This window comes from Oscarella lobularis, chromosome 15 (genome assembly GCF_947507565.1).
Source record: "Oscarella lobularis chromosome 15, ooOscLobu1.1, whole genome shotgun sequence".
Classification (NCBI taxonomy): Eukaryota; Metazoa; Porifera; class Homoscleromorpha; order Homosclerophorida; family Oscarellidae; genus Oscarella; species Oscarella lobularis.
The window spans coordinates 2,136,534-2,161,083 of record NC_089189.1 but is presented as its reverse complement, the minus strand read 5'-3'; the positions used below and the strand labels follow the sequence as shown (position 1 = coordinate 2,161,083).

General features: G+C 46.2%; 6 protein-coding genes across 6 annotated transcripts; 3 read left to right on the top strand and 3 right to left on the bottom strand.

The window, feature by feature from the left end:
* Nucleotides 1–5,004: 5,004 nt before the first annotated feature.
* LOC136196420 (uncharacterized) lies at nucleotides 5,005–8,144 on the bottom strand. The gene is made up of 17 exons (XM_065985962.1): nucleotides 7,912–8,144; nucleotides 7,814–7,853; nucleotides 7,661–7,735; nucleotides 7,538–7,599; nucleotides 7,347–7,438; nucleotides 7,205–7,292; nucleotides 7,078–7,149; nucleotides 6,894–7,026; nucleotides 6,793–6,835; nucleotides 6,703–6,730; nucleotides 6,458–6,644; nucleotides 6,261–6,394; nucleotides 6,097–6,207; nucleotides 5,679–6,046; nucleotides 5,577–5,625; nucleotides 5,408–5,516; nucleotides 5,005–5,350 (listed from the first exon to the last, which is right to left on the bottom strand). The coding sequence occupies exons 1-17, from the start codon at nucleotides 7,957–7,959 to the stop codon at nucleotides 5,148–5,150; spliced, it is 1,842 nt and encodes a 613-aa protein (XP_065842034.1). The 5' UTR covers nucleotides 7,960–8,144; the 3' UTR covers nucleotides 5,005–5,147.
* A 217-nt stretch (nucleotides 8,145–8,361) lies between these two features.
* LOC136196421 (glutathione hydrolase 1 proenzyme-like) lies at nucleotides 8,362–10,078 on the bottom strand. The gene has a single exon (XM_065985963.1). It carries the CDS (start codon nucleotides 10,020–10,022, stop codon nucleotides 8,433–8,435), a length of 1,590 nt encoding a protein of 529 aa, XP_065842035.1. The 5' UTR covers nucleotides 10,023–10,078; the 3' UTR covers nucleotides 8,362–8,432.
* Nucleotides 10,079–13,838: 3,760 nt separating this feature from the next.
* Nucleotides 13,839–15,828, top strand: LOC136196302 (pulmonary surfactant-associated protein D-like). The gene is made up of 13 exons (XM_065985824.1): nucleotides 13,839–14,003; nucleotides 14,062–14,097; nucleotides 14,162–14,215; nucleotides 14,266–14,397; nucleotides 14,447–14,500; nucleotides 14,570–14,623; nucleotides 14,672–14,716; nucleotides 14,769–14,831; nucleotides 14,918–14,965; nucleotides 15,027–15,068; nucleotides 15,125–15,233; nucleotides 15,295–15,638; nucleotides 15,793–15,828. Exons 1-13 carry the CDS (start codon nucleotides 13,902–13,904, stop codon nucleotides 15,826–15,828), a joined length of 1,119 nt encoding a protein of 372 aa, XP_065841896.1. The 5' UTR covers nucleotides 13,839–13,901.
* A 1,241-nt stretch (nucleotides 15,829–17,069) lies between these two features.
* On the top strand, nucleotides 17,070–18,974 carry LOC136196422 (macrophage receptor MARCO-like). Its single transcript, XM_065985964.1, has 12 exons — nucleotides 17,070–17,229; nucleotides 17,286–17,321; nucleotides 17,379–17,432; nucleotides 17,478–17,609; nucleotides 17,657–17,710; nucleotides 17,806–17,859; nucleotides 17,910–17,963; nucleotides 18,012–18,074; nucleotides 18,141–18,197; nucleotides 18,248–18,289; nucleotides 18,351–18,459; nucleotides 18,522–18,974. The coding sequence occupies exons 1-12, from the start codon at nucleotides 17,128–17,130 to the stop codon at nucleotides 18,878–18,880; spliced, it is 1,116 nt and encodes a 371-aa protein (XP_065842036.1). The 5' UTR covers nucleotides 17,070–17,127; the 3' UTR covers nucleotides 18,881–18,974.
* Nucleotides 18,975–19,121: 147 nt separating this feature from the next.
* Nucleotides 19,122–21,257, bottom strand: LOC136196423 (BRISC and BRCA1-A complex member 1-like). Its single transcript, XM_065985965.1, has 7 exons — nucleotides 20,924–21,257; nucleotides 20,810–20,868; nucleotides 20,632–20,752; nucleotides 20,306–20,393; nucleotides 20,218–20,242; nucleotides 19,957–20,155; nucleotides 19,122–19,604 (listed from the first exon to the last, which is right to left on the bottom strand). Exons 1-7 carry the CDS (start codon nucleotides 21,230–21,232, stop codon nucleotides 19,416–19,418), a joined length of 990 nt encoding a protein of 329 aa, XP_065842037.1. The 5' UTR covers nucleotides 21,233–21,257; the 3' UTR covers nucleotides 19,122–19,415.
* A 787-nt stretch (nucleotides 21,258–22,044) lies between these two features.
* On the top strand, nucleotides 22,045–23,477 carry LOC136196386 (protein unc-93 homolog A-like). The gene is made up of 3 exons (XM_065985920.1): nucleotides 22,045–22,721; nucleotides 22,784–23,048; nucleotides 23,112–23,477. Exons 1-3 carry the CDS (start codon nucleotides 22,053–22,055, stop codon nucleotides 23,342–23,344), a joined length of 1,167 nt encoding a protein of 388 aa, XP_065841992.1. The 5' UTR covers nucleotides 22,045–22,052; the 3' UTR covers nucleotides 23,345–23,477.
* Nucleotides 23,478–24,550: the final 1,073 nt, after the last annotated feature.

Here is a 24,550-nt window from a genome sequence, read left to right as displayed (position 1 = left end):
CTCCAGCAGCCTAACTAACATGCTGTATGACCACAAAAAAACAGCAGGTGTTTCTTTGGCGCTCTGGAGCGATCCGCCACGTCACAGCCAAGCAGACGGGTTAGATCGGATGCTCCAGAAGCCTAACTAGCATGGGTATGCGTAAGTTAATTTTTTCTGTTCGCTGGAGCGATCCGCCACGTCACAGCTAGGCAGACGGGTTTAATCGGAACCTCCAGCAGCCTAACTAACATGCTGTATGACCACAAAAAAACAGCAGGTGTTTCTTTGGCGCTCTGGAGCGATCCGCCACGTCACAGCCAAGCAGACGGGTTAGATCGGATGCTCCAGTAGCCTAACTAGCATGGGGTATGCCCACACAAAACAGCAAGTGTTTCTTTGGCTCTCTGGAGCGATCAGCCACGTCACAGCCAGGCAGACGGGTTAGATCGGAGGCTCCAGAAGCCGAATTAGCATGCGGCATGCGTGAACTAAGGTGTAAGAAAACCTTTTTTGGTCCGCTGGAGCGATCCGCCACGTCACAGCCAGGCAAACGGGTTAGATCGGACGCTCTTACAGACCATTAGGCACGCGTATTAGTGACATGAGCGCTGTAAACGCTACTTTCGCCTAATCATGTAACTCGGGACGCGTAGAACGATTAGAAAAGAAACTTGGACGGTAGATATATCAAAAAGCTACCAAGTATCGCCGTTCGGAGAGCATGCACGCAGTATATCTTACAGTTGTAAGGAGCTCCGATGGCGAACTATGTCACACCTTTGCACGAGGTTCAGTGCCAATCTGCGCAAGCTCATAAGCCAAATATTTTAGTAACTACCTCTAGCCAAGCAAATTTTTCGTGCATTGTCACCGAATAGTAAAGCCGCGCCTACCAACTCAACGGATGCGATATTCTCTTGGTGTTCAATCGGAACTCGTCAGAAAAGGGTAAAAATTATTTGACTGTCTTTACCGTTCACGGAGAAAGCGCTTAGTTGAAACTCAATTATGATACTAAGGGACAACGCAAACCGTCCTTTCAAGTACTGTATTTGCAGAACATCCCGCCCCAACTTTGATCATGCATGCATTCATTTGCGCTACACTGAACCAAATTTGGTGTTAGCGTAACACAAACGGCCCAGCCTTTCGAAACACTTTGAGGGTTATATCCGTTCGGTGCTGAGCTAACGCCAAAATCGCGTTCAAGTGAGTTCTGTTTTTACAGTGATCGATGCTGTGCAGATGACGCATTCCTTTCGCCGCATGTAGAGTGTACTTGACTTGAAGCACGAGTTCCATTGGATGATCGACGTACTCGTTGTCTAACTCGTTTCGCACCGAGCCTCGTTCCATGTATTCCAAAACGATGAACGGTTTGTTCTCGACCGTTTTCCCGGTGCCTATGAAACGAACGATATTGGCGTGGAAAATCGATCGAAGTAATTCGCTTTCGTCTCGAAAATCTTGCAGTTGTTCGTCCGTGCAATCTTCGGCTTTAATCTTGAGAACTTTGACGGCGACGATTTGATCGCGGTATTCGGCGGTCCACACGTCGCCAAACGATCCTTTTCCGATTCTTTGTCGAAAGTCGACTTTGTCGTTGTCCACTGACCAAATGTTCGAAAGCTCTTCTACAGTTTGCTCGGCTCTCTCCAATTCGACTCTCGTGTACTTCGCTTCTCTTTGATGTTTTTGGACGCGTTTGATGCAGTAATAGAATGCAACGATAAGTAGAACTCCGACTACTACTCCCATACCGATTAGATAGGAAGTCGGTGTTGCGCAGTCTTTTCCATTAAATCCTGAATCGCAAATGCAGACTGTCGTATGGTCGCTTTGAACTATGCATTCTCCATGAATGCAAGTGTCAATCGCACATGTACAATTACGAGCAGATGTTGAGCCCTTCGAGCTTGTTACAAGACCTGGTGGACAATCGGTACAGTGAGTGGAACCGCCTCGATCGCTGTACTGCCCTCTTGGACATGGGCAACAAGGATAGAGACTGAAATCCGAACTGTACATTCCCGGGTCGCACCTCTTCAGGTCCACGTTGTACAAGTTTGTGGGAATTATGTATTCGTCGTAGTGATCATATTTTAAATAGAGCAATGAGTTTTTGCTACCGACCATTCGATAATCGCCAAATAAGTCGCGTGATTTAACCGGAAACATACTTGCGTATCCTTCTAACATAATGTATTCCTTCCCCGTAAGATCTGCCATAATCATTGTGTTGTCCACTCGGTCTACAGTGACAGCAATGCGTCCAAATGCCGTTGGATGCCAGTATTCTTTATAGTATCGATGTGATCCCCTAGACATGTTTTTCCTGTGCCACTTTGAAGCCCCTCTGCCAATTTCTGTGTAATAGATATTCCAGTCAATGACATAAAAATAACCTTTTTCTGGTACGCCGAAGCACACGTAAAAAATGTCATTCCAGAATGTGCTTGTCCACTGACTTGGATGCTTCTCCTTCTTGTCGTCATCGCAGCAAAGTCGTTTCCACGTTGCCGTCATAGGTACGGCATTGTCGTTGATTGTCGCCATCCATAAGGAGTTAGGTTTGTTGACAATGCCGCCGTAAATAAGCAGCGATCCATTAGACATCGAGTTCATTGTCGCGAAAGACTTGCTTTGTTGAGGTGCCAGTCCTTGAGAGACAACTTTTGACCATTGTCGTAGATTTGTAGAGTAAATCCAAAGACGTCTATTATTTGTATTATAGTATGCCACGCACTCATTCACCGTCGCTGAAAATGCCGCATGTTTATCTCTAGGGGGCGTCAGGTCTGGATCATACAACGTCCACATAAGAGTGTCGAGCTCCAGCCTCCACATACGCACAGTTACAGAGAAAAAGCTTTCCACTTGATATATAACCGAATCTTCGGTTGTAATTAGAACCGGTGAAGGACTCTCTATGCCGACATTCGAGCAAGGAAATCTATAATTGTACTCGGCTCTGCGGAACTCCCATTTCAATCGACGTAGAAAGGTTGACAAGTTTTGTGCGCTGGATATCCACAATTGAAGGTCTTCCTCTCGCCCATGAACCGTTGGAATAACGATTTTATCTCTAAGCAGGATAATGCTAAGTGCCCCATGTAGCATGCTCATATTTGTGTGCACGCAATCAATACGATTTTCTGTTGCATTGTACAGTCCAAACCGATTTCCTAATAAAGAGAAAATAAGAAGCTGAAAGTTTTTGACGTAGGCTGCTGTTTCAATGACGTACAAGCTAGGGTCTATTAGACAAGCTGTGTCAACCAGGATCGTTTTTTCGTACCACTTGGCCCTCGATAACTCAAAAATCCACGTTCTTTTTGCGGGTATCGATAGCCAACAAATGTGACTTTCGTTCACGGAAAAGCCGTATAGCAACGCGTCACCATTTGATATTAGCGACATTGGCCATTCTTTTTTAAATTTTATCCATCGGTAGCTAAAGTTACTCTCATTTTCTTCCTCTACGCATCGAAGTTCCCACGATTCGTTAAGATGATAAAGGTGAAGACCGTCATAAGTTTCTTTCTCCCCGTACATCAATATTGAATCTTTACATGAGCACGGGCTTTCTTTCTGATGAAACGCGAATGCCCGGTGTTCTTTGCTTTGCAGAGAGCCTTCGTCGAAAGTTTGAAGAAGCACCCACTTTTCGTCTAAGCCGTTGAACATCCACGTGGTGTTTGAATATACATAATTGTTAGAGCTGTCATCGAAATTCGGTACTCGATAAAATCCGCCATGCAGTACGACTCGAGTTTCGCAAATAGTGGTCATTGAGAATCCGGCTAAATGGTCGAATGAAGACGCTGGTTCAGTGTAGTTTGTATTCGTGAAAAGCTTCGTCCATGTCTCTGTCCCCATTGAGTAAGTCCACGTATTTCCCTTGCAATCGACGAATAGTAGACGACTTTTTGCTTGTGGGAATGTTGCGTTTCGAAGATATGTCGAGATAGGTAACTCTGGCACTGGGACATCGAAGCTGTTGCACTGTATGCTATGTGTTGGCCAATTTCGGCTCCAGCTCATGTCTTCACTAAGAACCTTTTTCCAGTGTCCTATACCTTCGGCATTGCTGCAAAAAGCAATAAACCAAAGCACCCAGCGATGAACAGCCGAGTGCATCGTTCGTGCGCCGCGGCGTTCTATTGCACGATGCAGATGTTCGTTCGTTTTCTTTACGCGTCATGTGGCACTTACTGAAACCTTATTACATGCTAGACCAATCTGCGAGAGCCGAGTGCAATACTTAACTTCCGCTAGTTACGGTATTAGTCGTGACCTGGAAGTATCAGTTATATTAGGTGTGACCTTGAAGTATCAGTTAGCGACGACGGGTTGCGACCGATTTGAATGTGTTCGCATCGAGAGTCACGGCGATATAGACTAAACGACTTATGGTCGTACATTATGATTTCGCCTCGGGAAATAACTCACGCCCCTCGTGCCCTAAATGACATAATAACCTAAGTATTACGTACAAGTACTACGTCGATGGGAAGATTCGCGGTACATGTACGGGCATATGTATGATGTATGTGCATATATGGACACATATGTCGACTATGTGCATTTTCCGGGTTTCCCGTCCCCCGAATCAACCCCTAGCTGCATTTACCAATCGCCTTCATTCTATCGAGGGCGGCCGAGACATTCGCAGGATTCCCTAATTGTGCTCTCATGGCAGACAACGATTCTACTCCGGATGAAGTGACGTTGATTTGTCATAGTTTTCTGCTCCGCGTCGTAGACAGAGGAGGAGGAGAGCGCGGGTTTCGGAGAGAGGATCAATATGTGACGCGTTGCTAGCGTAACTGCATATGGCGAGCTTTAGATACAGCTGCTAGTAGGCAGGTTTCCCGAAAACGACGCACGTCCTTAATTAATGGCAGCCAGTCATGCAGACCATAGCTAAAAGAGCTGTTCTTTGAATTTTTTTCACGGCTCTTTGTTTTTTGCAAAGGTTAAATAATGCGCAAGAGAGCAATGAAGACGTGAGCCGGTGTCTTGGCTTATTTTCGTGAGCGTTCCGAAATGATTTCTCTGACATACAGAGAGTCATACATACCTGGAGGTCAATACCGATAAGCTATGTTCAAGTCTAGTCCAAAAATTGCCTGTGCACATACATACATACACACATTACTGTCTTATTCGATTGAGAGCGAATCGTTTAGAGCTTCAGTTGAGTTCACGAGTTTGGTTTTTGAATCAGCGTCATCGTTTTCCAAGTCAGATTCTTCGATTTTTCGCGATAAACTCCACGGCAAAAAGGACCCTATCAGAATTGCAATCAAACAGCCGAATCCCATAAATCCGAATATGAGATGATAGTTGAACGGATACCCCTGACCTAAATATGTAAATAAATAGAGTTCACTAAGAGATCAGTCAGCGTATTTTCAAAGACCGTTAGTCTCGCTCCACGCGAATAGAAACGATCCAAGCGCCGGTCCAACCATTCGCATTAGAGATGCAGCAGAGTGACTCAAGCCCACAACACTGCCTCGTACAGATCTCTATAAGACAGGCAGGCGCCTATTCCGAATAAGCTTTTATATAAAAGAGACTTAGACCACCTTAGCCGAGTTTGCTACTAGCACGTTCACTGATGTAAAGCTGACCGTTCTAAAGTGATAATCACTCGAGAAGCTCAACGTTGAGAAACAATAACTGCGTACCTTGCTATGTAAATAAATAGTATTATGGATGTTACCGTAATCCACACGGTCAGTTGTATGTATTTCGTGATTGCCGTTCGAGACTCGATTTCTCCGTTGTTTGCGATTAGCAGACATTCCTGATCTGCCGTCGAGTTTGTATTTGTCGTAACATTGTACCACGAGAATCCGTACTTTAGACAGTACAAATTTGCATTCGAACTTGAGGCATGATGATACTGGGAGACGTTTTGAGATGGATAGTGAACAGGGCCAGTCATTTGCACGGAGAAGGGAAAAAGAATAAGGGATAGCCCAAAAACGCTAACTCCGAGAAGAAACGTTTTCTTGAACTTTAGCAATTGGGCAATACGATGGTAGCACGAGAGCTGAAACAATTACTTATATAGAGAGTTGAATCAATCACTAGTTCTCGTACGTGAAATATCATCTGTATAAAAGCTGTAGCAGTCATAGGAATTGAGATTTGAGTCGAACTAAAGCAGTAGCCACCGTGATCGGCGTCCGTTACTAGAAGCAGTGGCACAACCTATAGAACGAAACGCATAACTTATTAGAACAGAATTTCTTTGGTATTTATACCTGCAGAGATATGATGCTTACGAACGCAAAGACCATGTAGGCTAGAACAGCTAGTCCCACCGTCTTGCTTTTGAGAAGACGTATCATGTCCCAAAGTGTGACAAACACTGACTTTATTTTTGAAAGAAGTAGGCCTGTTAATTGAATGTTAATTGAAATTTGTTTCTAGTAAGTTCTCTCGTAACATTTTACTTTACCTATTGCCCTTGTGCACCTATTCCTTTTTCTGCGCTTTCGCTCTGAAATGCGCTTTTTCCGAAACGACCCGTAGGATTCGTTTTCGTGAATGGAAAAACTTAGCGAACAAGATGACGCTAGTTTAGAATTCGCGTTATTTTCGATAAGTGAAGTCGTTTCGTTTTCCGAACGGCTATCGTCAACTGTCTAAATTCATTGAAAAAAATGAATTACGGTGTTTAATTAATTGACTGAACGCTTGCACCTTTTCGTTTTCCTCATGCGGCTTGTTTCTAAAATTTTCCACACGTAGCTGGTCTTCGTACATAGGCTTCTATATAGACTACATGCGAACCTTTTACTGCTGGGCAGAGTTTCAGTCATAAGAGTGGCTGCCACTAATAATTAAACAATTATATAAGCGAATCGCGAATCGCGAATCGCAAGACATTATACCCGCTAACGCTGCTAGCCTTTGAGTAATGCTGATAAGACACGGCAAAACAAAGGGAAAACGACAGAAAAATTCATTTTCGAAAAGAGAGTATTTTTCGGCCGGTTGACTCAAAAATCCTCCAACAGCCATTGCCTAGGGTATATGTAGATTAGAGCAGCGATATTGCCTCAAGCTTAGACTTACCAAAAGTCTGCCTACACTGGCACATACTCCAAATAAAGCAAAGGCTTTGGCTTGGTTGGTATTATCACACAACTATTAGCCTTCGAATTTAGTTTGAACATTTTTAGCGTATGGCATTCGGCTTTACTTCGGCTACTACTGTCTTTGCAATGACGATGTTGGCACCGAGTAGGCCCCATAAAAATCGTGCTAATATGGCCATAGGAAAATTTACACTATATCAAAGAGAAAAAGAGCCGTTCAGCGTTTTTGTCGAATACATCACGTACCTTAGACCGAACAAAAAAATCGGGAATATAGCTAAGCCGACTGTTAGTAGAAAAACGGGGCGCCGCCCTATTTTGTCCGACAGACGTCCCCACTATATAAACATATTAGATCGCCTGCAAACACGTTCCTGAGCGCTTCGATTCGTGCTATAAGCCCAGCCCCTTTACCGAATCTCATTAGGCTTACGTACAAACAAGGCTCCTATAAGTGATCCGAAGTGGTAGAAGCTCAAAAAGAATCCCGTGTAGTATCCTAAAGGCAGAGAAAAAGTATGCGTAGAGAGTGCGCCGCGCGATAACTTATGCCGCTATACCTAGTTGGCTATTTTTCAAATGAGGAAAGAATTCCTGTGTCATAAACGGAAGCAGGGGCACGGTAACGCTCCCTCCTATAGTAAAAAGAATCGATCGTTGCGAGTGCCGCGCGCCGCCGGCTTCGGGGTCCGGGAGAGTGGTGATAGTCTTACCAAACGACGTTGCATATGTCACGAATCCAACGACAAGGATCTAGTGCATACGTTTTAGTGCGATAGCGTGCAAACATATCATGGTTCGGTGAATTAACCTGTACTCTCGGTAACGGAGTCACTGTATTTGTCCCCTTGTCGCTCATCGAGCTGCCACAGTGATAATCAGGATATAGAAACGACACAAGGTAGCGAGATCGATCCGCGAGCGGCACTGCCACTAAGGTCCACTTCCGCGAATGAGTCGCGTACTATCCCGGATTTCGCTGAGAGTTCTCGACGTTTTCTCCTTGGAGTTCGGCGTTCCCGACGCAAAATCCCAACCCTTCGGTGAAAGGTAGAGCAGATGTAGTTCTTCGTCGGACCTTACACTAGGCGCTAGAGGCGAACACGCCCCTCGAAGTCAGTTCCTCTTTTTTTGTTGCTTCTTTCGCTGCGAAGAAGCCGTTTGGCGATGCAGACGCCGTTTATGGGACCACGTTACGCACGCGAGCTTCTTTCACCCTTTGTCTTGTGACCTTTGCGAGAGGAGGGGCCCCCCGTTAGGATGCTTTTGTTAGTCGAATAAATTTGCAAACAACACAAGAAAAAGAAACAAAGAGTACATTCCGTTCTCTCCCTAATACCCGTCCGGTTCGCCCTTCTTTCGGTAATCGCACACGGCAACGAATTTCCCCTTTTCCTTCACAATCGCCTGAACGGCGGCCAATCGACGCGGCGCACACTCAACCACGTGCCCGCGCGCCTCGAACCCTTCCGTCCACTCGTCAGGAAAATCCTCCTGAACGCACACGACGTCGGGCACGAGTTGATGATGAAATCGCGGCTCGTTGATCGCCTCGTCGAGCGCGTAGCCAAAAACGAAATATTTCAAAAGCGTCGAAACGACGCTACTTATGATCATGTGAGCACCGGAAGCTCCGATCGTGGCGACGACAGTGTCGTTTTGATCTAAAAGAATCAGCGGCGATGTCGACGATTGAGGTCGTTTTCCGGGTCGTAGATAATTCGTTGGATTGGGTACGAGATTGTAGGAGGGATCGTACTTGTCCGACTTTGAAAAATTAGTCAGGTGAGAGTTGTAGAGGAAGCCAAGCGACTCGGAAAGTATTCGACTTCCGAAATATAACCCCACTGTCGACGTCAGGGAGACGGCATTACCCTCGCCGTCGACAATGCAAAAATGCGTCGTGCCTTCCTCGTCGGGAAGAACGTAGTGCCCGTCGTAGTATTCCGGTAGATGAGTCGTCGAAAAGTCGATTTTCAATTTCGCCTTTTCCGCTTTGTCCGGGTTGAGTAATTCCTCCGCGAATTCCCGCGCTTCTTTCGTGTCGCCCAATCGCATACGAGCCGCGAAACCAAACTTGAGAGCCTCGGCGATGAGATGACGTGCATCGTCGTCAAAAACGTTGAGATCTTCTCCTAACTTCGATAGGATGTTGAGTACGTATTGTGTAACGGCGCCGCTCGACGGGGGCGGCGCGCTGCACACTGTCATGCCCATGAAATTGCTCTTCATAGTCGGTGTCTCTTCGACGTCGTACGTAGCGAAGTCCTCGTAGGTGAACACGCCTCCGGCCGCGTTGATCTCCTTAACCATATCGTGCGCAAGTTGACCTTTGTAAAATGGATCGGCGTTGCCGTGGGCGCCGATTTGGCGCAGAGTGCGTCCGAGCTGCTGCGCGGAAAAGTGATCGCCTTCGACTATGTAGCGCTTAGAGTCAGGCTTGAGAAAAGATTTCAGTTGGTCCGTGAATGTCGTTTCGTCTTTGCTTCCCAATGCGCGTTCCGTCCAATTCGTGACGGGAAAGCCGCTTTCGGCGACGTCGGCGGCGGTGTCGAAGAGCTTTTGCCATTCGACGCGTCCGTGTTTTTGCCAGAGTCGTTCGAGTCCTTTGAGTTCGCCCGGAACGCCGACTATTAGACCTCGTCTTTGGGCGAGTTCCTCGACGAGTAGCGTCTCGTTGATTCCCTTTGGCGCCTTTTCTCGAAAGTTGATTGCCGTCGATTCTTTCGTCGCGCTGTCGTAATAGACGAGAAATCCGCCGCCGCCGAGTCCCGACGATTGGAAGTTGACGACGCCGAGGGAGAGAGCGACGGCGACGGCGGCGTCGGCCGCCGTGCCGTTCAGCTCGCGGAGAACGTGGGTTCCGATTTTCGAGCATAGCGCCTGGTCCGTGGCGACGGCAACGTTTTCGTACGCGTTCATGGTGTCGCTTGAAGTCCGTAAGAGGAAGGGATTAGAGCCGGATATCGTATCAGACCGCTTCGCGTCTCTGTGGCCAGTCATGCAGTGTATGTTAGTTTTTGTAGAGATCGATTTCGCTGGAGGCATTGTCGCAGCTCTATATGTAGGAGTTTACGTACGCGCCGTCACGGAGACTTAAGCCGCAAGGCCGGCGCCTATTTATTACACATATACGTTTTCAATAGACGCTAAAGCGGTTTTCCAAACGGTCGTTTTATATGTATCATTTTCACCTCCCAAGAAGAGTCAGACGGTGTCGTGGAGCGCGTGTGTGACTCAGGCTGAGTAGAGTAGAGCTAGGCGGTGATCGGAGTCAGTAATGCTTGAAGCGTTTTTAAAGAGGAGTCAGTACTGGGCACCGCCCTAGAGAATCCATTGGACGATGCGTCGTCTCACGCGCGACAGCAATGGGAACCATTGCTTAATTTAATTACGTATTGTGACCGGTTTCTTCAAGTTTCTTTACTGTGCAGTGTAAATTCACAATACAAAAGACACCCACGTATGCAAATAAGAAATCTAAAGCATACAAAGCTAGATCAATGACGTCACTCCGCAGTAAGGAAAGAGGTTATTACTAAAGCAGATTACTGCAGAAACAAAGCCATGCAGCGTCTGCCTAAAGGAACGTTATACATAGGAACAATGTTGTTCTGCTTCCTTGACCCTTCTAGTTTGTTCAGTGAAGTCAGAGGTTAGTGCTAATGGCAAAATAACAGTGACCTCTGCCTTACTGCTGAGTTACATCAGTGATCGACTTTGGGGTCTACTTTGGTCACAAAAATGCGAACTGTCACGTGTTGTCTGTATATCCGGGTACATTTTATCTACGAAAGACCGAGACACCTTTCCTCGGCTGTTTTTTCGCCAGACGACGATGAAGATCAACAGCTATCACCGTCGGAACTAAAGAAAGTGTCGATACGAAGCGGTGAGCATCGCAGCGCCTCATCTTCGGTAAGGGGGCCCCACAATGGGATCGGCACCGAAATACGCTATCCATTGCTTAGTCGTGACAAGGAACACCTCCCCGGCCTTCGATTGCGTCGTCGCAAGCGCTGAGGAAGCTCTGATTAGCTAAAGCGTGCCGGCGACGCTTCATTGAAGTGCCGACAGCGTTTTCGAATCCACTTCCTGGCCAGCAATCCTGGGTCGATCAAAGTCGCGCTCGTTTTCTTTCGCTTCACTAGACTTTTTTCTAGGTGTCCAAGCGGCTAGCAACCGTTTTGGAAAGGGCCGGTTCTCTCGATCATCCCACGCGCAGTTCATCGCCTATAATGTTGTTCACGCATTGACTCTTGCTTTGCCTATACAAGTGAGGCTCGCAGAGACGTTTCCCCGAGCAGGCGAACGTTTTCTTCTCTTTTTATAGGCGTAACTCGCCAGAGTGTGCGCTTCGCTTCAACGTGGAACTTTCTCACAACATTCTTTCCTATAGGTACATAATAAAATGAACGCGTGTTTCTAAGGACTTTAGTTTTTACCCAGACATTTATACTTAAAAAATGTAGATAAGACACCGCAGAAAAAGTGTAGGCAAGTGTTTACCTTTCCAGACCTTGTATATGCTCTCACATGAGAAACTTGAATAACATTAATCAGCCTCTTTTTTCTCGACTGTAGTTTCCTTTGGTGAACAAAGCCGTCCTTGCTCCAGGAGTCTTTCCTACTTTCACCATGTAAGCTTTTTGATTACTCCCCGCTTCACTTGTTTTGTCGCGTAGTCGTTCCCCCAATCCGACGAGGCCAGACGCAGCCATCCCTCCGGGCCGAGAGCGAAAAGAGGCCGCACCTCTGCCGGGGCGATAGAGCGGCCCTACTCTTGGTGGTACGAGTGATAACTACCATCCCCCACTTGGGCAAGACGCTGTGGGCAAAATCGCGGTCCTCCCGGGTCTTGGGTTAATGACTCCCCCCGTGCCCCGGTGGCGAGGGTACCCCCTTTGGGCCTTAAAGGGGTATACTGAAGGCCTTTAACCTGCGGGATGATTGGGTGATCCCACCTCCTTGGGAGCTGGAGGTTAACTCGTCTAATGCGCTCTCCTCCTTGCCGCTTGGGTGAAAGTCGGCCCTGGGGACATGGGAGTATGTCTCACCCCTTGGACCTGGGGGGAAGTTAGGTCCCTTCTCGCTTCCCTCCACTGGGAGCGAGTTGAGAAGAGGACAAGGAGCGCCGAAGAAGACGCCGTGGGGAGGACAAGGAGCACCGGGCTCACCTCCTCTCACACGTGGGAGGAGGTGAGCGAAGTGGGGAGGGGGAGCCACGTGGCTCTCTTCTCCCCGCACAAGAACGCAGCTGCTGCAGAGAGAATTTTATTTCGCTTTCTACATCCGGGACCTTTATTCAAATAAAATTTAAAAAGAGACTTCGTGTCTTTTAATTTTGCAGCCCTAGCTATTGTGTCTTGAGCAGCGCAAGCCCGCGAAATCCCGTGCGCTAGAGCAGGAGCTGCGCCGCGCAAGGACCAGCTTCCGAATGCGCTACCAAAGAAGCGCACTCGGAAACTGCGCTTGCGTAGCTCTTGCCAGCGCAAGAGCCACGCGCGTTCGTTCGTGTATTATGCGCCTACTCTAACGAAGGAAAAAACAAAAGCAAAATAAAGAACTAAAAAAATTCTTTCTTCCTCTCTTCATCTATGTCTGGCAGCCGCTGACAATTCGAAAGGCTGTTCCACCAGCTTTCATCATCATCAGCCCTAGCAAAAAAGGAAAGACCATGTACTTCCGCCTTCGCGTATCATGCTACATAGCCGCTTACCTCGCGTTTGTCCAGTTTGTGAGATGACGACACATATCATTTGATGCGTAAGCCGCCCAACCCCCTCTCTCTAGATGCCAAAGCATTCCACTGAAAAAGAGAAACGCAACAAAAAATACAGGCAAAAGAAGTGTATGCAGTCTTAGTTTACCTTCAAAGAGTAGTAGTGTGGAAATTGACCGCTATAGCTCCCCAAAGTCGCAACTAGTACGTAGCGGATGACACGCGATTGGAGAGGAATTAAGGGGGCCCCTTTAGAAAAACGTGGTCGTGCAACCCGCGACGCCGACGGGAAAAAGGGTTTTAAACTCCATGAGAGCACGCAGAAAAGCGATCAGGGCTGGATTGCTTACCGGCGAGCGGATGCGTCCTCGTGGCAGAAGTGAGGGGGCGGAGTCGTTTTGCGCAACTTGTAGAGAAGAAAGCGCTTTGAATCGGAGAATACGAGCCCGCTGCGTCGTCGCAAAGACTTGCCTGCTCGGAATTACTCCTCCCGTCTCGCCGAGACTCTGAGACGACGCGGAGCGGCCCTTCGTCTGAGAGAGGATCCGTTGAGGCGATCAACTTGCGAACGAATGCCTATTAGAACGTACGAAAGCAGCATTGCAACTGGACGAAGCTTGGATGACCTCGAGCGTCGATAGAAGCGTTTGCTTGAGGGCTGAGGCAGAAACGGCGTTGCGTCACCTCTATCAGCGTGCTGATTCATTTCGTGTAACTCCCCGGACAGAAATCACGTGTTTATATGTATCTGCAATAAATCGATTGTACTGTAGAAAGTGCAAATAAATACCTGGCGCAATCAATCCAGCTGCGTCGGTTTAAGCATTGAAATCAGTAAACGCTACGCGGGCATCTTGATATCAAAGCAGCTAAAGTGATTGCTTTAGATAATGACATTTACAAAGACGAACAAAGCCCCACAGAAATGATTGGCTGCGTCGTAATTATATTTGGCCAAACTAATGTGCTATGCTGTCAACCTGTCTGTCAAATTTGCTTCAGAGCGTAAATAGGCGAACCAAGCAGAGGACGCTACAGATTCTCTCTTTGCTTCCACTCTAAATTTCGGACGTAGCGGCATGCTTATGCTCAAAATAGCTCCACTTTTTGCCCTCTGCATTGCCTTCGCCCTGTCTTCAGCAGTCAATGGCTCAGATGAAAACGTTGTTCAGGGACAGCGTGTAAGAACCTTTGTTGCCATTCTAGACTACACAGCAGTGCAATCTGCCGGTTTTTTAGGGCTACCCAGGTCATCCAGGCCCGCAGGGAGTTCGTGTACGCTAGCCTATTCTAGTGACTCGCGCTTTCAAGTTAGCTTGGACACTCTACGCACTTCTAGGGACACAAAGGCGAAAAAGGAGCCACGGGTGCAACAGGAGATCGCGGACACAAGGTGTGTTTGACTTGTTTCGGCTCTGGTAAATTTTAGACTAATCTGTGTAGGGTGAACAAGGAATGACGGGTTCGCCGGGGAGTCAGGGTAAAGAGGGACCTGCTGGCGTTGTTGGTCCGCCGGGACCAAGCTGCGTTGGCTCGCCGGGGCCTCAAGGACCAAGAGGCAGCACAGGAGTTCAAGTGAGAGATTGTTTATCTTTTTGGGTCTTCTTACATCACGTGATTCTAGGGACACGGAGGGCCACAAGGCACAAAAGGCATAAAAGGAGATACGGGATTCAAGGTAATTCTATTTTTTAGAACTATTCTCAGGGATTGATCTTTGCTCTGAACCTGGGATCAATGTTTTTAGGGCGAACGTGGCCTGATAGGGCCAAGGGGAACTGAAGGAGACGACGGCAATCCCGTACACATAAACTATTCTAAATTTCAAAATATTGCATATACTGTCTAGGGTCCACCAGGACATCCTGGAGATAGCGGGCCTAAAGGGGACAAGGTACTTGCAGTTTGAACTGATACATCACGCAAACAAGTTTTGATTTTGATAGGGAGATCGAGGTCTTCCCGGTTACAAAGGCCAGCCTGGACCACAAGGTGTGCCTGGACCAGAGGTTGGAACAGCAACATAAATTAACTCTTTTTAAAATAATTCTTTACTTACACACAGTAGCTATCCCTAACTAATATATCAATTTAGCTTAGTGAAGATATTCTGCGAAAATATTTCGAGCCATTTAAAGCGCTATAGACGCAGGTAAGGACGGGGCTCAAAGGATTAAAATAGTTCTTGATCTACGATTTATTAGTACAAGAAGCTAGAGCTATCTGTTCAGTCACTGCAGGCCGACGTAATCTGTGACCATACAAACGAGTCTATATATGTAGAACGTTCTTACCCCAACAGAAAAGAAAACTCCAGGAAGAAGTGATAACTCTTCGTTTGAATTATTCTTCAAGTTCTGATCGGCCGGCAGCTCATCTGTACGGAAACTACGGCAGTTACATGTCAAGCAGTATGCTAATACACATGCATTTAGAATCTGAATGTTCAGTCGACACTATCTAATTATTTAGGTCAAACGATTACGCAGTGGGCGACTTCAACTAATGGCATCTATCAATCGTTTCTCAGGGGAGGAATGGCATATAGCAACGGCTACATTACTGTGCCTGAAGACGGGCTTTACTACATTTATGCCCAACTGCACTTCTATCCAATAAGCTCTGGAACGGGGATCTATTTCTACATTCGTATCAACGACAGTGGCGTTGTCCGACAGTACTCCAGCGACCACAGTTCGTATCAAGCGCATGAAGAGCACACAGGTTTCATGAGGTTTCTACTGAAAGGGGATCGTGTATCTGTTTACGCCGATGGCAACAGATATGCCGTTGGCGCTCCCTATGGCTTCATTGGGGTATACAAACTTTGATCTGTTTGTTTCATTAGCGCGCTGATGTCAGTATTTAATTAATTAAACCACGTACTGCGAGTTCAACTTGAGCAGCACTGCATGCCACGCTGTTATAAGAAAAAAACCACTGAACTTACATTACGTGTACATTTTATAGAGAAGCGATCTAAAGCACGTGGCAAATGTTCGCTAATAGCCTTAGGGAAGCAACTACAAGTACTGGCCTCTCCAACTTACTACCTGAATGCGAGGCAGAGACTCAAGCATACGAGCAAGGATACGGCGGAGGCTCACAATTACTCTATAACCGAATGCCGCCTTCACTACTCTCCGCATCGTGCATACATAAATAAAGTATTGGTTTGATTATTTTGAGAGCTTCATGCGCTGCTGTGCCATCCCCTGAGCCTCAGCTCACATTGTCAGGAACGGAAACGGGCAGTGGCACAGCATGCAATTCACCTCAATGTACTAGTCCATCCCCCAAGTGCACGCCTACACCATATCTATGCCTACACCACTGGACCCCAAAGAAATGAAACGAACCTTATGTTCCATTGGCTTAATTCCTCTTTCAATGAAGAAAATCATGTGACACCTAAGAAGAAGACATATATGTATATGCCCGCACTAAACGTCTACATTTTAAGCTGGCTAATGTCGGAAAAGTAAACTATAAATATTTAGAGGGAGCGCAAACGTATTCGTTATGAATTGGGGCCCCCAAACGAATCACCGTCGAGTAGACTTGCATAGCCAAGAGAAACGGTCATAGCAAAAGATATAAGAGGAAGCGATGAACTCGGGATTGCTTACCACGGAGCGGATGCACTCGTCGTCTCGTGAAAGACTCATAGGGGGTTCCCGGAACCGTCGAGAAGATACATTACAGTTTCCGATCCTTGCCAGTTTGTAAAAGGTCGCATTGCGGCTACCCTGGCCCCGTTCTTGTTGCGAGCAAACAATTCTTTACGACCGAAATAGTGTCACGGCAATCACGTGGTACGCGATACGAATTATCTTGTACTGCGTCAGATAGGTGGTACAGACTCGTTCAAATCTATAAAACATTCAAAATCAGCACTGCATTCAGTGCCACCATGGTGTCACAGACCAAATAAATACATAAAATTTACCCTCTTGCCTCGTGGAGAAAAAATCGTCAAAAAATTCTGTATGTAGTGTGAGAATTATCTCTTCAACGGATCAGAGAGTTTATGAACATACTTATTGATTTGCACAACGTAATTCCCGCTGGCAACATTACGTAAACATCTTGATCCAAAACTGCTAAGACAATCACTTCAGTAATGACATTACCAAGGAGAACAAAGCTCCAAAAGAATGATTGGCCGTTTCGTAATTGTATTTGGCCAAACTATTGTGTGTGCCATCAAGCAGAGCGTAGATAGGCAAACCAAGCAGAGGACACCGCGCATTCTCTCTTTGCTCGCAGACTAAACTTGAAGCTTCTAGCTATACTCCAATCAGCATGTTTATGCTCAAAATAGCTCCACTTCTTGCCCTCTGCATTGCCTTCGCTCTGTCTTCAGCAGTAAATGGCTCAGATGAAAACGTTGTGCAGGGACAGCGTGTAAAAATGAGCGTTGCCGTTACAGACTACACTACTGCAATAAGACGGTTTCTTAGGGCTACCCAGGTCATCCAGGTCCGCAGGGAGTTCGTGTATGCTAAGGCTATCAGCTGCTATATTAGTTGCTCGCCAACTATACGCACTTCTAGGGACACAAAGGCGATAAAGGAACCACGGGTGCAACAGGAGATCGCGGACAAAAGGCATTTTTAACTCCTTTCCTTACTGAATCAAAACATTCTGTGTAGGGTGAACAAGGGTTGACGGGTCCAACCGGAAGTCAAGGCAAACAGGGACCTGCTGGCGTTGTTGGTCCGCCAGGACCAAGCTGCGTTGGCTCGCCAGGGCCTCAAGGGCCAAGAGGCAACACTGGAATTCAGGTGGAATAGTTTATCGTTTTTCGTTTGCTTATATCAGGTGATTCTAGGGACACAGAGGGTTACAAGGAACAAAGGGCGTAAAAGGCGATACGGGATTCAAAGTAAAAAGACAAGACTTTTAGAATTAGTCCTCCTAGATTGATCATTGCTCTGCACGTGAGATCAATAGACAAGTATTCGATTGTTTGTTTTCTAGGGCGAACAAGGCCTGATAGGGCCGAGGGGCACTGCAGGAGATGACGGCAATCCGGTACACATAAAGAAGTACTAAATTTCGAAACAAACTCATAAAGCGACTAGGGTTCACCGGGACATCCCGGAGACATTGGATCTAGAGGGTCTAAGGGAGACAGGGTACTTGCTAAATGATGCATCGCTATGAAACCGATTGATTTTCCAAAGGGAGATCGGGGTCTTCCCGGTTACAAGGGGCAGGCAGGACCTCAAGGAGTGCCTGGGCCCGAGGTAAAAAAAATTAATCTACACACCTTAGCGTAGGTAAGGCAACTTATTGATTACTTATAAATTTAGCTCAGTGAAGACATTTTGCGAAAATATTTTGAGCCATTTAAAGCGCTAGAGACGCAGGTAAGGACAGGTCTCAAAACGTTTAAGTTATTATTGATTTAATTCATTAGTACAAGAAGCTAGAACTGTCTGTTCAGTCACTGCTGGCCGACGTAATTTGTGCATACAAAAAGTCCTATATATATAATACGTAAAATATTTTAATCCCAACAGAAAAGAAAACTGCAGGAAGAAGTGATTACTCTTCGTCTGAATTATTCTTCAAGCTCTGATCGGCCGGCAGCTCATCTGTATGGAAACTACGGCAGTTACATGTCAAGCAGTATGCTTATACACATGAACTTCGAATCTGAAAGTTCAGTCGGCGCTAACTATATACTTCAGGTCAAACGATTACGCAGTGGACGACTTCAACTAATGGCAACTATCAATCGTTTGTCAGGGGTGGAATGACTTACAGCAACGGTTACATTACTGCACCTCAAGACGGGCTTTACTACATTTATGCCCAAATGCGCTTCTATCCGTCAAGCACTGGAACAAGCATCTATTTCCGCATTCGTATCAACGACAACAACGTTGTCTATCACCGCTCCACTGACCACAGTTCATATAAAAGCCATGAAGAACAAACAGGTTTCATGAGGTTTTTGCTGAAAGGGGATCGTGTATCTGTTTATGCTGGCGGCAGTCAATATTACATCAACGCTCCTTATGCCTTCTTTGGGGCATACAAACTTTGACCTTTCCAAGAAACTTTTATAGCATGGTGGTGTGTTTGTGTTGATTAACGTGCTGTTATCCGTGTACTAAAAACACGCGAGTTCTCCTATGATACGACAACATTCTGAGCTAAAGAAGATGGCGACTGCTCGCTAACGGCCGTGAACACTACTGCAGCGAGTACAGAAAAGGGACGACGTTTGCAACTATCTTCATAACCGGATGCTGTTCCTACTACATTCTCCGCATTGTGAGAAGCATTTGTGCGTTGCTGTGTCACGGGCCCCCACCTCAAACCCAGCTTACACTGATTGCCAGAAACTTGCCGACGTCTTCAGTAGGTGAACCTGTCCAAAGCGATGTAGCTAAGACACAAAATATCGTATAAGAGAATCAATTAACTCCAGCTACATAAAATGTAGACAGCAAAGAAAAGCTTCTGCGTAAAGCTGCTCGTAAACGATCTACTTCACTTTTAAATTATCCAGCGATATAACTCAAAAGTTCATTACGCAGACCGCTTGAGCCAATAAGTAATCAATTACGAAATTAATTTTAATGCACAAAACGCTTATCAAGCTTATCCACATCAGCCGACGACTCCATTTGAAGAGGGCGCTGAAGAGGATGACCCATGAGAAGGCTCATCGCGTTGAACAGCCTAACGGCATTACTCTGACAACTCGTCTCGAGTATATAATTCGCTTCGCGACGATCAAGATGAAGCAATTCATCATATATAGCCTGGTAAGAGAATCAACCAATCAAGCGACAAGTATTAAGGGTGAGTTCCGTGACGATTAATTAATTAAAATTAAACAAACACTTATTTCGAATTGTTCTATATAAATGCCTAATTAAAAATTGATTCCTGAGTGCCTATTTGTTTCAAAACTACTTAGGCTGTCTTATAGAGCCCATTCACTGTTTAAAAATCAAGGTACAGTAGTCTGTTAGAACATTAGCAGGTCACTCATTGCTTGCTACCGTCATGCAATATGGCAAAGGCTGGATTACCTTTATAAAAAGACTCTACTGCATTTGATTATAATAACAGAGCGTATTCCTGTTTACTTATGAGCCCCATTCTGCTTACCTCGCACTCCGGATTCTGCGTTGGCGGTTGATGAATGTAGAGAATGTCGAAGAAGAAGTAGGGCGACGCAAAGAGATCCGCGTTCCCGTTCGACAACTTCGGATGGCAGCGCGAGCGCGTGTAAATCAGAATGAGACGAACGACGTACGGAGGAGGAAGACTAGGATCGGAAACGTCCGGCAGGGAAACAGATTCAGCTCTAAAAAATAAAAGAATAGAAACAAAAAAAGGACGATTATATAGACGCAGAGAGAAACGTACACAGTTTCCATTAGAGAAGACATATCTAAAAAACGAATCAGCCTCACGAAAAGAAATCAAACAAATGATGGTAACGGCATTCGCTTACCAAATACATCGGCAGGGGATTCGTGGGATGGTTTGAGGCCTTGCAAGCAATCGCAAAGTACGAGAGCATTAGACGTGAAATCGCATTTCTAAAGGAGACGTAAACGTAACCACTTAGAGTCATCATCATTTTGAAGCACTGCTAAGTAGTCTACAAATAATTTAATTTTTTCTTGGGAGAGGGAGGGAGGGGTATTGCTTCCAGGATAGATATAATTATACCTATCCTTTTACAGACCTTCTTCCTACACTGAAAAAAATTCTGACATTGATTCGCACACACGTACATGAACGACGCACTGGTACATTAAAACTAAACCGGCTAACCTTTTCCGCTTTATTCGTCAACGAGACAATCGCATACTCGTGAGTCGGATTAATCTTCGCCTTCGTCTTGACAAACGTATCGATAGCCATTTTGCAGAGCATCAACGTCGTACGAGATTCACTTTAATTAAATTCGTTAAAGTTACTCTTTTATAAAAAATTGATTTTTCAGCTCGACCTCGATTGCGATCGAAACGTTCGCGAAAGCGACTCTCGCGACACGTCGAGAGCAAAAATCTAAAAGTGAAAAATTGAGTTAACTAACTATTATTCCCCAGAATCGATTTCTTACGATTTTCTCCTTGCAATCGACTTTCGGGATGACGCGATGAATTCGGCTCGCTTCCACGTCCACGTCGTCGATTTCCATATTTTCGTGCTCTTTCGATGCCGTTTGGCCGTCGTCTGAGCTCGAATCGCGTTCCATTTTCTCGTACGCCACTTCGTTCGATTCTTTCTCCTCCTCCTCGCTCTCTGACGACTTGGATTTGATTGAGTCGACTAGGTGGCTGCGTTTGTTTGCCGATTCGTCGGAGAGGAGGACGACGTCGTCTTCGTCCGAGCTGACGTTGACGATTTCCCCTTCTTCGCCTTTTTCCATCTTGAAGTTGATGCGCGCGTTAGTTCGTGACGTATGGAGACGTTTACGACTAAAGTACGACAGCTACGACGCTTTCAGGCTGCCAAGACGTTCTAAATTGCATTGAACGTTAGGCACGTTTAGAAAAGAACTACGTTTCTTTGAAATTCTGGAGAGAACGGCATGCTACGTTGATAGGATGTCCCGGACTTGGCGTCAAAGATCATTTAACTCTTGCACGTGCTCTAGAAACACCGTACGCGATCTTGAAGGCAGGGTAATTGTTGATAACTAGATCGCGTTACAGACTGACAAAATCATCCTTGCATAAAAATGACGTCAGAAGTGACCGGTGTTCTTAATGGCATTGCTTCGATTACGAGACCTTTACGCGTTGCTGTTCCTTAGCGTATAAAATAGGTTGTGTGGATTACTGTATCTTCTCTGCCTACAAAACCACTGCACGTTCCCCTGAAACGCTGCGATCTTGAAGAAAGAATAGATTCATGGAGCAAACACATAGTGTTAATGGTAACAACTTCAGAGAGCTGCACGTGCACGTGCTTTCAGAAAGCTATAAGTTTAGTGACGTAGTCCGCCCAATCACGTGATGAGAACAAACGACGAAGAGGCGTTGTTCCAAGACGACGACGACGACGACAACGGCGACGTAGGAACGACGAGCATAACCGAGGCAAAACGTCTCCAAAAAAACGTCGTCCTTCTCGCCGTCGCCGTCGTTTTCGTCTACACGGCCTTCGCCGGCCTCGAAACGCTTCAGACGAGTCTGAACGCGCGTCGCGACGTCGGCGCCACGTGCCTCGCCTCCGTCTACGCGTCCATGTGCCTGGGAACGCTCTTCGTCGCTCCCTTGCTCATTGGACTCGTACGACCAAAGCGAACGATTCTAGTCGCTTTTGTTACACACTGCCTCTTTACAGCTGCAAACTATTACCCGCGTTTTTATACTATGGTACCCGCTTGCGTTTTACTCGGTGCGGGGTCCGGGTGTCTGTGGACGGCGCAGATTACTTATATTACGACGCTCGCCGTTCGCTATGCGGAATTGACCGGAAAATCGAAGGAGTACGGTATACAGCGTTTCAATGGAATTTATCTAGGAATGTTTCAAGTTGCCCGTATATCTGGTAATTTGATTTCGTCGCTCGTGTTGACGTTCGGTGCGACGGACGCTTCGGCGACGAATCGTAGCGTCAATGCGACGGGGTTTGAGTGCGAAGTCGTTTCCAACGTAACCGTTCCCGATTCGACGAAAATTCTACTTCTGGGAGTTTTCGAGGGTTGTCAAATTGGCGGGATTCTACTACTCGTGTTTGGCGTGGCGTCGATTCGGAGTCTACGTTTTGATCTCCCGCCAAGGCCAAGGGTGCTCAGTCTAACGACTTCTGTTCTAAGGTTACATGTTCAAGATAAAAGAGTTCTGCTTCTCATTCCTTTGGCCGTGTTTCTCGGTTCGGAGAAGGCATTCATGTTTGGAGACTACGTAAAGGTAAGACATATTCGCCTATTATTAGTCTTATTGATTTGTTCTTTTATATGAATCATCTCTAGTATTTCTTGACAGATTGTCTTGGTATTGAATCTATAGGATTTCTAATGATGCTCTATGGAGCTGTCAACTCTTTGTCTGCGTTTCTCTGCGGAAAGATTGCTGTCCACGTTGGACGATTCTATCTGCTCTTAATTGCTTTTGCTATGACCTTTTCGCTCATAATTTTTCTTATAGTGTGGCAGCCAACTCCTAACGTAGCAATTCTGTACAGTATACCTGCTCTCTGGGCAATATCGGATGCTATTGCTTCTACTCAAGGAAACTGTAGGTCAAAATATTATCATCACTTAAATGTTATTTGAGGCTCTTAATTAATTTCGCCTTTAGCTTCTTTTGGAATGCTGTTTACTGATAGAAAAGAGGCTGCGTTTGGAAGCTATTTGTTCTGGCGTAGCATCGGATTTTCTGTTTCTTTTGCCTACAGCGGCGCTCTCAGCCAGAGAATGCCTGTGAAGTTGGGAATTCTCGTAACTTGGCTCGTGGCAGCTGCTCTTGGATACGCAACTCTCGAGGCAATTGAAAGACAAAAGAAAAAAAAAGAAAACTCTTGGTCTAATTGATTCATAGTTTGGTTTCAATGCGTATATAGAATTTTTGAAAAAGTAGTTTGATAATATAATGCATGTGAAACGCGAGGCTGGCTACCTTAGCAACTGACCATTGGAAACACTTGGCTAGTAAACTGAAGAAGGAGAGCGTTGAAAATAACAAGGAAACGACTCATAGGCATGAACCTTCTCTGTGCGGACTGTCATCGATTGAACCCTACAGAATTTAAACGTCTCTTATGCGTCAGAGGTACGTCCTCCCCCTCTTCGTCTTTCCAGAAGTACTTTCAAAGGATATCAGTGCGAGAAACGCAAACGTCAACGTCCACGAGGAAATATTCAATAAAGAACAGTTTCATTCTTAGGACAACACGTTTTAGAAGATATTTGAAACAATGGGAAAATGACGAGCACGGAAAACAATAGATTACCTCTCGAGAAATCCTTGAGAAATGGTCTATAGCACGCGGCGGCTGCTAGCTAACGTCCGGGAGAGGGGAGCTAAAACCTACTAATCTCAACACCGCCCTAACCTACTAGCAGCCGCCAACTAAACCCTAATGCAAGGCAAGGACACGTGTACACTATCGTAGTTATGCAGTGAGGAGCACTGATACGTTCTCAACTGAACTACAAGCGACTGCTGTCCCTTCTACACTCTTAATTTGCTTCGTACATAACATAGGAGAGTTTCATGCATGCTATGCCGCTAAGCCATCGCATGAGCCCCAATCCGCCCTCGATTAGACTGTCAGAAATCGAACCCGAGTGTTTAGATTTATGCCCAAAACGAGGCCAGTGACACAGCACGCAGTCAATCTCTCTATGTACGATACAAAGAGGCCCCAGACCCCTAAGTGAACGCCTACACCACTGGGAACCCCCCAAAGACAAACCTTATGATCCATTCATTCTTTGTTCCGCCAAGACATTGACTTAGAACCTAGAAAGAGAAATAGGTAGTCACGCATAATATACAAACATTGTTGAAGCGCGTGACGCATGGCTGAAGCGACAAGAGTGCACTTGGGTTTGAAATGGGGGCCCCCAAAATAAAACGTTGTCAGGATGCCGTAGGAATCTTCAATTTGAACTGTATTAGAGTAAGCGTGGCAGCGATAGACGCGCGATTGCTTACCACGGAGCGGATGCGAGACGACGCGAGGAAGGGGCGGGGCTGTTACCGAAAGAAAGCGTTCGCTCTCAAGCGACCGGCCC